The sequence below is a fragment of the Acomys russatus genome, chromosome 21 (genome assembly GCF_903995435.1).
Source record: "Acomys russatus chromosome 21, mAcoRus1.1, whole genome shotgun sequence".
Lineage (NCBI taxonomy): Eukaryota > Metazoa > Chordata > Mammalia > Rodentia > Muridae > Acomys > Acomys russatus.
The window spans coordinates 26304902-26319136 of NC_067157.1; the positions used below are offsets into that span (position 1 = coordinate 26304902).

At 41.4% G+C, this 14235-nt stretch overlaps 1 protein-coding gene across 4 annotated transcripts in view; it reads right to left on the bottom strand.

The window, feature by feature from the left end:
• Positions 1–258: 258 nt before the first annotated feature.
• Positions 259–14235, bottom strand: part of Ptprk (protein tyrosine phosphatase receptor type K) — a 529549-nt gene continuing 515572 nt past the window's right edge. For all 4 annotated transcript variants that reach the window (XM_051164144.1, XM_051164142.1, XM_051164141.1 and 1 more), the window contains 9 exons: positions 13174–13328; positions 10756–10891; positions 10388–10537; positions 9381–9554; positions 8234–8365; positions 7962–8087; positions 4920–5083; positions 4010–4145; positions 259–1167 (listed from right to left, as the gene is read on the bottom strand). In XM_051164144.1, coding sequence (XP_051020101.1) covers positions 1114–1167; positions 4010–4145; positions 4920–5083; positions 7962–8087; positions 8234–8365; positions 9381–9554; positions 10388–10537; positions 10756–10891; positions 13174–13328 — 1227 coding nt within the window. In that variant the 3' untranslated portion in view covers positions 259–1113. The remainder of the gene's footprint in view (positions 1168–4009; positions 4146–4919; positions 5084–7961; positions 8088–8233; positions 8366–9380; positions 9555–10387; positions 10538–10755; positions 10892–13173; positions 13329–14235) is intronic.

The following is a 14235-nucleotide window of genomic DNA, read 5'->3' on the forward strand; positions in this document are numbered from 1 at the left end:
GGACTTCGCCCTGAAAGCAGCACTGTTGCCGTCCTGTGTTCCTGCACAATGCCAGGCTGTGAAGAGCAGTCCCTTTAATGTTTAAACAACGCTTAAAGGTCATGTTCGACATTGGGCAAGCTACCCGCAGTGGCTTCTGCTGTGTGCTTATCTCCTGCATACCCATCAAGCCGTCATTTACCTAATGAAACTGGGAAAAACTACATTTTCAGCAAAACATTTTAATTTGCTCCTCTATTCAAAGACAATTGCCAAGATGTTTTACATAAATTTAATTCACAATCATGTACACAAGGGAACCACTACAAAGAACATTGCTTCCTGGTTTATGAATAAAAAGTTTATCCTCTACTTACCCCTAACATACAAAAAATAATCTACAAAAATCCTTTACGATTGATTTTAGCAAAAGAAAAAAGCTTTCTTCTGAAACAAAAATGATTGTGTGGTGGTAGTGTTTTAGCTGTCAAAAAAGTAATGTAAGTAACCAATAAATATAATGTGCTTCTTCCATATAGACATATTTACACTTGAGTCTTTGGCTTATGTTATTTTCTAAAAAGAACTTTAAATGATCCAGCCATCATTGCACATTGAAAGAAAATAAGCCAGTTATATATATTTATATATAATTTATACATTTATATAGAGCTCTGCTACACTTGGAACATATAAAAATGAGATTTACTATGAATTTGCACAGCTTTGTTCTCTTTCCCACTCTAAGGTTCCACAGCTTTTGTTTTTAAAAGGGAAGGAAATGCCACTTAGAAAGTGCATGCAACGTGTGGTAGCTGCTCTGAAAGCAGGAGAGAAAAGGCTGCGTGGTCGCCATACAGACACTGATCATTTCTCATTGGAATCTGATTCTTGTTAAAGATAATTTGGGTGGCACAAAATGTGGATGCTCTCATACAGTAATAATAGAAACCGATCAAGTCCTTTTTATTAAGATACACAACTTCATAAGAAAAATACGTTTGCCTCTCCAATGTAAAAGCCTCCCACCCCCCACATTAAAATCTCTCTGTGCACGTGTAACAGGTACAACAGCTGCTGGCTCAACAGACGAACGGATTTCTGCCTGGATGCTCTGCAAATAGCCTCACCTAACTATGAGGACTCCAGGTACTCCAAAGCCACGTCGTAGCAGAACCGATACTGCTCCTGAAACACGTTAGAACAGAAGGGATGAAAAGAGTTAACAAGAGACTAATAGAGAGTAATAGCATCCACGTGAATTCTTGACACCCAATTTAGATTATTTAAGAGTTGCAAATTACTTATTCTGTATGTAACAGGGACATCTGGCCATCCATACTTTTAATGCTCCCTTCTTAAGAAAACGGAGCAACAATAAAGGGATGTTTTTATCTTTGCCCGTGTTTTCTACCATTTAATATAATGTCTAGGATTTTAGGTGATTAAAATGGTGTTATACCTCATCATCACAGAATGCTTTCTGGCTTAAAAACATGTAAAGAACTAGGGCGGTGATGGCGCACACCTTTAATTCCAGCACTCGGAAGGCACAGGCAAGGGAATCTCTGTGAGTTCGAGGCCAACCTGGCCTACAGAGTGAGCTCTAGGGTAGCCAGGGATACACAGAGAAACCCTGTCGTGAACAACAAAATTAAAAAGGTGAAGTCAAGAAAAGAGCTGTCACTAGGAGCAACTGTAAAAAATCACCTTTGTTCACTGCAATTGTTTTTAATACATGATTGAAATATTAATCATCTCAAAATAAATAAAATTACAGAGTTCACAAGATGATTTTATGTTTTAGTTTTTATGTCATACAATTTTGAATCTTCCTACATTACACAAAAATATAGATTATTTGGTATATCCCTTTGCTATTTTCCTGTTTTATATTGCTGCTGACAGTGCCGGCACTTTCCACTCTTCCTCCAAATGATCTCTTTAGATAAGAGGAAGAGCGAAAACATCCACTGTAAACTGACCCTCACAATTTCATGTTCCTCGTTTGTCTACAGTTCATATTCCATCAGAATATCATTTAAACAAATTTAAAAATACTTACAAGTTTTTATTTTTAAAAACACTTCAAGCTTATGGATGCCTAAACATAAATTTCTGCCACTCCTCCCTAAATAAGACAGCTCGCTTGATAATGTGGAATGTGAGTTAAAAGCTACACTTCCGGCCACACACTTAATCCATTATCGAGAAGGTAAGAAAGCACAGAGATTATCTTGATGACTCACACTACGTAGTTCACTGGGAAGTTAGCAACCCAGTCCAAGTGGGTAAAACTCAGGCTGAATTGGAGAAGAATTTAAAATGAGTATAATTTCTAAAGAGAATACTCGCAAGCTTCCAAGAGGCGTGTATCACTTCAACTCTAACTACTAAAGTAAATATGCTTTATATTAGCTTCTACTGGGGAAAGCGTACCCCCTCAAAAAAAAAAAAACCCACCCAAACCAACAACAACAAAAAGGAAACCAAGACGTGCTTGCAACCTACCAAACTCAGTTCAAACCCATTGCAAATTTTACTAATCATTAATGTTGACTAAAGCAGGGCATTCTGTCAGTTCTGTCAAGATTTTTAAGACACGAATATAAAGGAAAATGGAAACTCACTGGGAGGTTCTAGAAGAAATGCTCAACTACAGACTGAGAGGCTAAAGAAAATGTGGTATTATCAAAGATAAGTGTGGAGACAAAGTCACTTGCAAAGGCAGGAGTAATCTCCATGTCACTTGAAATGTTACAGGCAGACTATATTTCACAGGTTATACATCTTGAAACCAGAGCCACAGCTACCTCCTGTCCATTTTTTATGTAAAAACTCTCAGATCCATATTCTTTGTCCCTCTCAATTGCCAGCATCCCAGAGAGGGCAGCATTATCTTGTCCTAGGTGGAGCCCCCGTGAGCACTTGAGAAGGGAGAAGTAAGCAGGCCCTTGCCAAAGTGAAACAGCATACGCCGAAGTCTTTAGATGTTTGTCTCAGGAAGCAATGTCCCTCCTGTGTGAACAACCCAGGGCAGGAAGTGGTGAAAACACACCAAGAGCTTACTGAATTGCTCTTTCCTTTTTCTGTGTTATCTGATCATCTTGATAAAGTAGGGCAAGCAACAATGATGCGCTGGGTTTTCTGGTTTACTTTTCTGTGAGTGCCACAGTTGCTCACCTGATCTCATTGTACCAACATGTCACCCTCAAGTCAAATATGTTACAGCGGCAATAACTGTCTTTCCTACTTGGTACACAGCTCCATCCAGACAGAGCCTTACTCACGTATCTCCATCAGTCCCTACTTCAGAAGCTTCCTGAGCTCAGGAGAACACATGTCACATTGTGTGGACTGTACTTTAAAGTTGATAAAGCCTAGAAACTGCTAGCAAGGACAAACTGAGCATTTACATTCTGATTAGACGATAAAGGAATATAGATAAAGACTGCAATAAACTTCACTTGCTCTTGAAACACTGGGTGTCAGGTCAGTGATGTGCTACCTTGCCTAGCGTGCTCAAGGCTCTGGGTTCCGCACTTAGCAACGCTCAGATCTGCATGCACACACCTGCCAAAGTAAGTCAACTTAAACAGAGTAAATGCAAAAACGGAAATTAGGTGTCTAAGACTCTGAGGTAGCCTCCGAGCACAAATCCTCTGCTAGTTAACCCCTTATGCTTTAAGAAGCACAAAAGTGACTATACTTTAGCAGGATTTATTCTTCTAGAACTACTTACAAAAATTTGTGACTGCACAAATTTTCTCAATATAATAACAAACCTTACACATTTGTCACATTAAAACAGAGTGTTTTCTTCATCCACCTGTTCAGGTGAATAGGAATAAACTTACACGAGTAGGTGCAGAATCACTACCATCTACCTATGAGGTACAAAGTCCCAGCAAGATTCCCTGGTGCATCTGACTGATTCTGGTGTGCATTCTTGTGCGTATGGAAAGCCCAACCTGGAAGCAGGTATACGTCTTAGTTGTCACCGAGACCCTCCTAAGGTCCCGTGGCTCACCGGGGCTTCCACCATGTTTGGCTTGCTGTTCCTCAGGGTCTTCACTGCATGGAAAACGTCCACCACGTTTTGCCGCTTCACCATCTCGACCACAATGCCTATCGCACAGAACATGCCGCTGCGTCCACCGCCATTCCTGAAAGCAAAGATACGGTACGGTTAGCACCTTTGGGGGAGCGGCACGTCACACCATGACACTCATCTGGGAAAAAGAATTATCTTTTAAAACTTTTCCCCTTCCTTTGGCTTTTCCTTTATATTTGTGCATGCACGCGTGAAGGGCAGAGAGGAAGGGACTAGAAGATTAAGTTAGCTCGGGAGCTTATGAGCGGGGCTAGGTGGCAGCCATGAATTGCTGCAATGCAGAGAGGTTGAGATCCTGATGCCATGGCAACTGTACGATTAAAGAGGCTGTTCAGACAGATGCTTGAAAGGGTTAAAACATTTAACAAGTGCATAATTTTCATTTTATTTCCTTGTGCGGACTCTTTGCCAGCATGTATGTCTGTGTACAGAGAGGGCAGACGAGCATATCAGGGCTTCTGGAACTAGTGTAAGAGAGAACTGTTAGGCACCAGGTGGGTACTGGGAATCAAACCCAGGCCCTCTGCAAAAGAAGCCAGTGCTCTTAACTGCTGAGCCATCTTTTCAGCCCCAACAAGTGTATAATACATTTATATGTAAGTGTATAGTATGCTTATATATTTAATAGTCAGAAAAGAAAACAAAACCCCAAAATTGGCATTAAATTATTCACTCATGAGACTAGAGTTCTAGTTTGAAACAGGATCTCTGGTAATTCTATCAGGATTTCAGAAGCATCTTTTAAACACAAACAAATCAAAGGCCGGTGAGGAAATGAGCTCCGAGGCTCGGAACATGGCCAGCCTACGTGCCCTGCCCTACTCACAAGCAGTGGATGATTGTCCGGCCTTCTCCTTCCTCACATTCTTCCTGCCATTTTTCCACCTGTAGTATCAGTTTCAAAAATGAGCGTTTGGAGCCAGGCACTTCTCGATGAGACGCCCACCCTAGGTACTGGAATTGCTGCACCATCAGATAGCCCTCCTGTGGCTGTAGAGAAAACATGCATCTTAGAGAAAGCAGGGTGAGAGCCTTTAGTAAACAGAAGACGCGCACCCTTTATGACACAAAAGAAGTTTATGGTGGACCACGTCTAGCGGATCACAAATCCGGTGCTTTTACAGAAACATTCCAAGGTGTAAGAGCAAGAACACACAACTTGTCCTTTTTTATCTGGGTGTGAGGACTTCTATTGATTGTCAAGTTGATATGATCTGGAATCACCCTGGAGAAAGTATCTGGGCATGCTCGTGAAGAGTGATCTACACTGGCATAAGGGAAGTGGGAGGGTCCTCCCTAATCATGGGCAGCAGTAGCCGAATGCTGGGGGTCCTTATGGAAAGGAGAATGCAAGCTGAGCACAGGAACTCATCTTTCTGTCTAGACTGTGGGTGCAATGTGACCTGCTGACTTATTTTCTTGTTGCCATGACTTCCTTGTCAGGAAGGACTGTATCCTTCAAACTATAAGGTGAGATAAACATATCTCATCTAATTTGTTCCTTTTAGGTATTTTATTACAGAGTCAATGAAAATAACTAAGACACCACCTTTCCTCACACCCCAAACCTTGCACTTGAGTCTTGCTAGTCAGCTTCCCAAAGGCTTTAAAATCCATCTTCTCTTTATTGCTACAACCTCTACAAGTTACGATAACTACTTCCTAGTGGTTTTCCTTTAACAAGCTTCTACCTCCCTCCCGTCCATTCTTACTCCACGCATCATGGCTTTGCTGAAGGTCAGAAAGGATCTTGTCATTCTTAGACCTCACGGCTACCTAATGTTCTTTGTCCGCCATGACCTAAAGCTCCTTTCATGATCTGGTTATCCCTGCCTTTGACCTTCTTTTCCCTCTAAGGCAGCACTGAGGCTAGACCTATGCTCTTCCATGTGGTCATTTACCACTTGTCCTCTTGCTCTGAGGACTTTGAGGAGGACGTCCCCGCTTGCTTTGAGAACTTCTTACCACAGTGTCCTTATCACTATCAATTAGAGTAGCTAATTTGATCCAGGTTTGCCTGGCGACTTGCTTGTGATGGCACAGAACCTGAGTGTCTGTGGGAAAGCTAACACTCTCTGTCTCTGGCTATCTCACCCTCAAACAAACCAGCCAATTCTTCAAAGTTTTGCTTAAATATCCCTATCTTACATAAGTCTTCTCTGGTCATTACATCTGATCATCCAGTTAGACAATTTAATTTCCGTGCTTCTCCTCTGACATGTGTATCACGTCAGTAAATAGATGCTTGCACCATTACTTGTGTGATGCTAGCCTTCTCTGACAAGGTCTATATTCCTTAAAGATAAAGAACTCTGTCCTTTAGCCTTAAACTGTGTAGTGCAAGAACTTCACATAGGACTTTCAAAACAGCAGAGCTGCTGGAAGAGACAGAGACCTAGAACACTGAAGAGGAAAAATGGAGAAGACTATGCAGTACACTTAGTGAGCCGTAGCAAGGGGATCGGATCTGAAGTCTCACAAGGAAGGGCTTACGCACCTCCGGGTAGGACACGAATCCTAATCTACTTTCTCTAATACCTCACTCATATACGAAACTCACAACGAAGTGAGTGATCATAAGTAATGAGACTGAGAATGAAAACAACAGGTGCAAATAACCATCAGATCATAATATATACAAAGAGAGGTAACAAAAACAACATATATTCTAGGGAGAGAGCAACACAGATTCCAAATCTTGTTCTGGAAAACATTCTGCGGAAAAGGCTTAACTCATGGATGACTTTTGCTTCCATAGTTGAGTAGCTTCAGTTGCTGAGCTTCAAGTATCACTAGAACTAGATTGGAACAGATGTGCAAACATAATGAGATTCCATTTGAATTAAAGTCTAGGATATGCATGAAGATTATGACATGACTGGATTCATTTTTTTTTCTCCACTGAAATGAGTGATAGAATCAGTTATGAGCTTATTTATCCCCTGTTCTTAGTTATGCACATATAGGCTAATTAACACAACAGAGAGATAGTCATTTTGAGACAAGAAATATGACAGTCCTGATCAAACACTCAAATTCAGGCATAAACAGAACTGGTGTCTTTAAAAACAGGGCAAGTCCCTCTTTTTTTAAAAGCACCGTTTCATGAAGGTTACTGTTTTCTTTTAATTCTGCTTACTCTCTCTGGTTACATAAGCTAAATGTCTTTAGTAGTTTTCCTGTCAGTTGGTTCTTAAGACAAGACCTTCAGAGATGCTATTGTACAAAACTCATGTCTTCTCAGGGAAACAAAAACTCCTGTGGGAAGCAGTGGCCACGCAGCTGCTGGCAAAAGGCACAGCGGCAGCAACAGTGATTCCGCCTTTAGAGCTGGGCAGAGCCAGATGCTGCAGAGGTAGATGAGGGGTGGGGAAAATAATCAACAATGGCGGAGGCCGACTTGTCCCTCAGGCTAGGGTTTCCTATTGTGCCCAGATCCTGACACTGTGACCTGGATGTCCCCTGTGGTGGCTGCCCTCCTCTGTCATCATGACTGTTCTTACTTTTTCACTGGCATGCTTTGACTCTGGGGCTGGAATGCAATACTAATAAGGCGTGCCATCCCCACACATGCGCTCTGGGCCCGGCAGGATTGAGAGACGCTGCTGGCTGAATCTAGATTTCCAGTTGGAACGCGCCAAGTGCAGTCACTGACTACAACACCTGGCTCTTGGCGTTTCAAATTGCCTATGTCTGAACTACCCTCTCTCCTGGAACTAAGATGTAAGGTGATCAGTGGCTCTGCCATAGATTGTGTGGTGCTTGTTTCTTCTTATCTTCCTGTTGTCTGGCTGTAATAATGCCTTGTCAAGATCACTGTTTCCTTGCTCTACATCATCTCACTTAAAATGACCCAGCAAAGACTCACTCTTGTTAGGTTGCATATCCTGAAGATCCGGTTGATGACATCACACTCCACTGAACACGACATGCACTCCACTTGGATGGGGCCGTATCGCAGCATCCCTTCTTCAGGCCAGTACTGAGGGCAGCCCTAGACGAGGTTGAAAAGGAAAGATATGAGGCTTTTGTTTTTTGGAGTGGGGGGTAGATGACGGTCCTATAAAGTAGAAAATGCTATTTTGTAATTATTCTGCTAGGATGTATCCAAAAGCACAAAATGAACCAATGCCCACCAACCTGGGACAAGTCCACTTCATTTAGCATCACAATGGAGGTACAGCCATAGTCATACACTAATCTCCAGAAGTCTTTCACAGTGTTTGGCAGTGGGTATTGTGTGACGATGAAAGCCGCCGGTTGTCTGTAGCTCTGTGGACAAATAGGAGAGTTGAGAAATGCAAGATCGTAAAACGCAGAGTCAGGAAGGAAGAAGGGATGTAGACATAATCATATGCGAACCGTAAACATTTATGAAGTTCTCAGAGAATAGATTAAAAAAAAATAAGATGCATAGCTAGTCATACAATCCAATGTTCTCCACTGTAGGACCAGGCAGTGGTAGTTACTTTCCATAGAGCTGGAGTCGGAGTGTTGCCTAAGCCACAGAGGCACTGGTGTGTGCTGGAGTTTCAGAGTGAAAAGTGAAAAAGAAATAAAGGGCAATAAATTGCCTTAAAGGATTCTGAATCTTGACAGCTTTCTTGCTTCTTTCCAAGATAACTAATGCAAGCTGGCTAATGACACAATTTCAAACTCCCTTTTTTGTTGTTCTGTTTGTGGGCAAGTGACACACAGAGTATGTGTGGGAGCACCTGCAGGTGATGAGCAATGGGACAGGTCAAAATAGTTCTTTCCTGATGATGGATTTATTAATATGACATTGCTCATTGTTGTCTTTAGTTATTTCTAAATAGTCTCAGCTAACACTAAATAAAACAAGTCACTTTTAAATTACTGGAAAACTGAGCATCGAACATAAATATTTCCAAATTAAAAATCTACAATTTGGGTAGGATATGGCATTCTGTAATTTTAAAATGTATTTCTGCTATCCAAAAGAGGCAAGCTATCAATCTTTCTTAAGTTAATTTAGATGAAATTAATTAAATCTTAAAATAACTATGATGAACTTTACAACTTGTGACTTTTCTATACAGATAATACAACTATCAAACTTCAAAAATTACAATAAACCTACAAATATTATAGTTGCTAAGACTTTCTGGAGATGCAACCTAAAATCCTTTTTCAAAACAATTTGTATTTCATTGACAGGTTTCAATTTTCCATTCATAATTTCAAGAAAAACAAAAGTAGGCAGTGCTCTGTTGAGTTCGGTACATATTATGGGGATCTTTACACTAACAGAGAGTCAGTCTCTTACATCCATAAGAGCAGCGTTGATGTAGTTACTGCTCTCCCCATCAATTGTAATTAAAAAAGGCAGACATCTGTCAGGTGGGAGCATGTCCATGAACCGGTTCTTGTCATGGTTCCTCGGCAGGCACGCGATGCTGCAGTCTTCAGCTTGGAGTCGAGGGGTGACCGAATTCAGAGTCTACACCAAGGAAAGGGAGTCCAGGTTAGAAAGACAGTGACCCATTTAATAGCATAGCACAAATCCATCAAGTATTTGCGAGGCCAAGTGGAAAGCGAAGGTTTGTCCAACGCAGAGGCAGTTGCCTCTGTGACGGGCTGATGGACTCTTTAGTTAAGCTAATGAAGCCTGTGAAGTGACGCGGTCACAAAACACGTTTTATTCGCATGGAAAGGAACAGCTAAAGAACACAGCTACCCATGAAATGCATTGCCCAGTCAAAGAAAACACATGGGCGATCCACTGTGGTAATTATGACCTTCAGATGGGAAGCTACCATTTTATCATGCTAAAACACTGCACCAAGAACCTAAGCATCAGCTTCCTGGAGCTACGTGTGAACTCATTTCCGGCCATGCTGAGGGATGGATAAAGGCAATGAGTGCACTGGAGCTATGATAATATTTAGTGCAAATCTCAGCTATTATTATTAATATGCTGATTTCACATTATTTCATTCCTGTGCCAATGAAGGTCAAAACAGTAAGGGTCTATTTGGGGAAAAGATAAGTTATAAACATTCAAATCATAACCAGATTTGACTGCTATGTCTTTTTTTTTCCCTCATACTCTCTTGAGAATATGAACTCGCTTGCCCTTCATATATAGCAGATATCAGTGCATTAATAAAAAATGAATCCATCATGTACATAATGAGAGACACACATGCTATATCATAGCTGCAGAAGGGTCAAAGGGTATGCATTTGACTTGGAAGGCCTTTTCTAAAAGAGCTATTAGTGCCCAGGACAACCGGGCAAGGCTTTAATAGAAACCTTAGAGACAGTCAATACCTGAAATTCATCTTTGAGATGAGAGGAGTTAGTCTGAGAGTCTATCCTAATCATATCAAAATACGCAGCTTTAAATTCACACACAGGGATGGCCGTTTCCCCACATAAGCAGGCTTCTAAAATGGCATCATGAATAAAAATGTACTGCTCCTGTGAAAAGGAAAAAGAAAAATATTCACACTAAGTTAACCGAGTTTAGCTTAGAAGAGATAAGAGAATATACTGAAACTGACGGCCAAAGAGCCCTGCATGATTTAATGAGTTAATGTGGACTATATATTAAAAATGTGTCTCACGTGCTAAATGGTAGAAACAAAAGCAACAAACAAGCAAACACAACTGGATTAAAGGCAAGCCCTCATACATACCTCTGTCTGAACCATGTTGATGCGGCGAGAGCGTAAGGCTTTGACACAGTTGTAGATATCTACCACGCCCTCCCTCTCAGCCATGTCCAGCATGATGTCAATCACAATGTAGCAGCCCGTGCGCCCAGCACCAGCACTGAGAAATTGAAAGAACCATGAGGAACAGGTTTCTCACTGTAAGCTCGAGCTCTGTGAGCTCCAGGAAGTCAAAACGACTTAACAAGATGCAACACACTATGTTATATATACTGTGCAAAACCACGCGGATGCGTGGATAACTTCGTATGGCGAGTGGTCTGGTGGGCACTCAGATTGGACACAAGGGTTGCAAATTATTTCCACGCTGAAAAACGTCCACACATTGTTCAAATTCCACACCTCTAGCACATGGCCTTCCTCTAGCACATGGCGGGTTTAAATGTTATAATTTTATAATTTCGCACTCATGGAGTTGAGACAGTGACAGAACCAGGCTAGGAAATTTAACTCCATACTGAATTTCCCTCACAGCCCTGTCTTCAGTTGCGGGACACCAAGAGCAGCCCTGCCATCTCAGCAAGGCTCATATAAATACCAAGGCCACTGATGCCAAAGCCTTAAGATGGGCTACGTGAGAAGGCGGCACAGTCCACGGGAAATGCCAAAGGAGATGGTTAGTGAGGAGAGTGGTGCTATCAGACAGGAAGCACCCCTCTGCTCTTCTCCCGAGAGAATATTTAATTCCTACCTGCAGGGAAACAGCAAGTGCACAGTGAAACGCCGAGTGAGCTCTTCAGGTCACAGTGACGGCCACGCTTTTACAATTTTCATTCTACACACTTAATTTACTATTTTCACATGCATGAATGCTTTGCCTATTAGTGTATATGTTTACCATGTATGTGCCTGGTGCCTGAGGGCATCAGAAGAGGGCACCGGACTCCTGAGACTGGAGTTACAGACAGATAGGGGCTGCCTCGGGGGTCCTCTGCAAGAGCAGCCAGTGCTCTTAACCCCTGGGCCGATTCCATATTTATGTATAAGGCAGAATCATAATAGGGTTTCATTATTTGATCCTTTGGAAAATCTCTGCAGTGTTACAGGCAATAAGGTAGTGGGGGCCAGTGTAGGGCTGCGCGAGAGAGGCAGAGGGTTCACTGTCTAGCCAGTTTCATCTTTTCCACATATGTAGAGATGATGGTATGTGAGCAGGAAAATGACACCTCTGTTTCTGGGGAATCTGAGAATGCCAGAGCATTTCTGAAGCAAACAACTGACACAAACACAAAGCCTCATGATGAATTTAAGTCTCTGAATGAAAAATGTACTTGTCTCATTTCCTAATGGTTAGCTGGGTTAACGGCATACCTCTCTTACACTTGCCATTCGTTTAGAATGTTAGCCAAAGATACGTTATTTATCGCTGTGTCTTTCCCCATACCTTCCTCTCAATCACTGTTTGCAGTGTCCGTGACAGGTAAGTAATTGAAGAGACTACATCAGATTTCTGGAGGATTGAAATGACATTCTCCCTGGCCCCCCCAATCAGGATGTGTCCAGTGTCTGATCATTATGGGATGACTCCTTTACCTTTGTTGCATCGTTTTTGCTTTTGCTTTCTTTCTTTTTTTTAAAAAAGGGCCATTGAAATTCCGAATTGGTTGGATTTTACAGAAGGGAAACAGAGATGCTGAGGTTGAACTTGTGGAGTAGTTTGAAAGGAATACTCTTTGAGAATGCTGTGCAGCCTTCAGAACAGCTCTTTAGAAGCTGCACTTGTTTTTCTAGCTTTATTTCAAAATGAGCCTTACAGTTTGCTTTTAGTGCCTTGGATTTTTGTTTTTGTTGTTGTTGTTGTATTTAAAAATAAATACATTTCTAATCAGAAGAAATCTGGATTTAATATTTGTGGTTTTAGCATATATTTTCAAATTCTCACCAATGTAGTTTTAAGGTCCTCTGATGGATAATGTTTTGAAAAGGAAAAGTTACCACCTGTTTTATAGTCCCAATTCTTGTAATTTAGGCCATTTACTAACGGCATAGGCTTCAAATTTAGCTTTAAAATCTGGAATTCCAGTGGGAATTAAGTGGGTTGTGAAAAAAAAAATTAAAAAGAAGAAAAAATTAAAAAAAAAAAATCTCGATTTTAACTTCCCATTCTGTACAGTGTGGGATTTTCAAAAGTGATTAAACCGGCAGGTAGATTTACATGCTGCCACTCAGAGGCACTTACCCCTCTTGTACTTGCAGGTAACACTGCACAGCATGAACGCGTGGACTCCGTAAGTTCCTGCCTCATCTCCTACCCGCGGCCAACCTTATTTCTGTTCTACATTATCTGTAGTACAGGCAACTACGAACCTCGAAAGTGACATCCAGCTTTCGCCCTTACAAAGTCCTGTCTGGATGCTCTCTCAAGTTGCGCGCATCACTCACCTGCAGTGCACGACGATGGGCCCAGCACTGGGAGGGTTGGACAGCTTGACTCTCCTGATAAAGGAGAGGAGCCCTGTAGCGTGATACGGAACACCATGGTCAGGCCAGCCGGTGAAGTGGAACTGCTTGACTTCACGGATTTCGTTATAGCCCCTCTGTACAAAGACCGGAAATGGTGCTTTAGAACGGAGCCGTAGAAAATCACCAAACACGCTTATAGCTATTAGATTTGAATGACCATAAAAAAATGTAACATTTACGTAAGGTCTTTTTTAAAAAAGGATATGGCAAAGGAACTTCACTTTTATCGTCAGAGAACTGCCACGAAAGAAAGTTAGCTTTGTTTGCTTCTCTGGGTAAATTTTTATTTGCGGTGACCAGGATCGACAACACATAAAATTATTGGGGGGACAGGGAGGAAATGGGAAACCCCCCTGACCTAGTGTGCTGAGTTCTCGAGCAGAGACTTCAATACCCTGCTTATTCATGTTGAAAATGGTTTTGAAGCATAGTCCGCAGGGATTTTTCCAGGACATCGCTACACTAGATTGGTTTGTGAAAATATACAGGCGGTTAAACTGTTGTCTGGGTAAATGATTTTTTTTTTCTTTTCTCAGCTCTGTGAAATAATTTGGCTTAAAAAGTATTATCTATAGTAACAACACAATGAAAGAAGTGAGGCGTCTGCTGCCATTTCTATCTCCTACCAGCTTAATCGAACAGACCTCTATAAAGGTGTCTTTCTACAAACGCTTCTCCCATTTCCTAAGAGGATCCGTAGGTTTGAGGAAGCATCGGCACTGTAAATATAATACTAAAAAATTTATTTTTAAGGATCTGTATTCGTACAAAAGAAAAAAATCTATATCAATATAACTTTACTGCGAGCTACCGGTGAACATATTAGTCTTACTTGTTCAGTCAGAAAAAAAAAAGCAAAAACATATGAACTAAATAAATCAATTTTAAGAATGGTAGGTTTATCTTCAGAGTCTTTCTTATAGAAACCAATGTTACCAAAACCTCAGGAGCTAGTGAAATGTCTTGTAATTCCTTTCACTT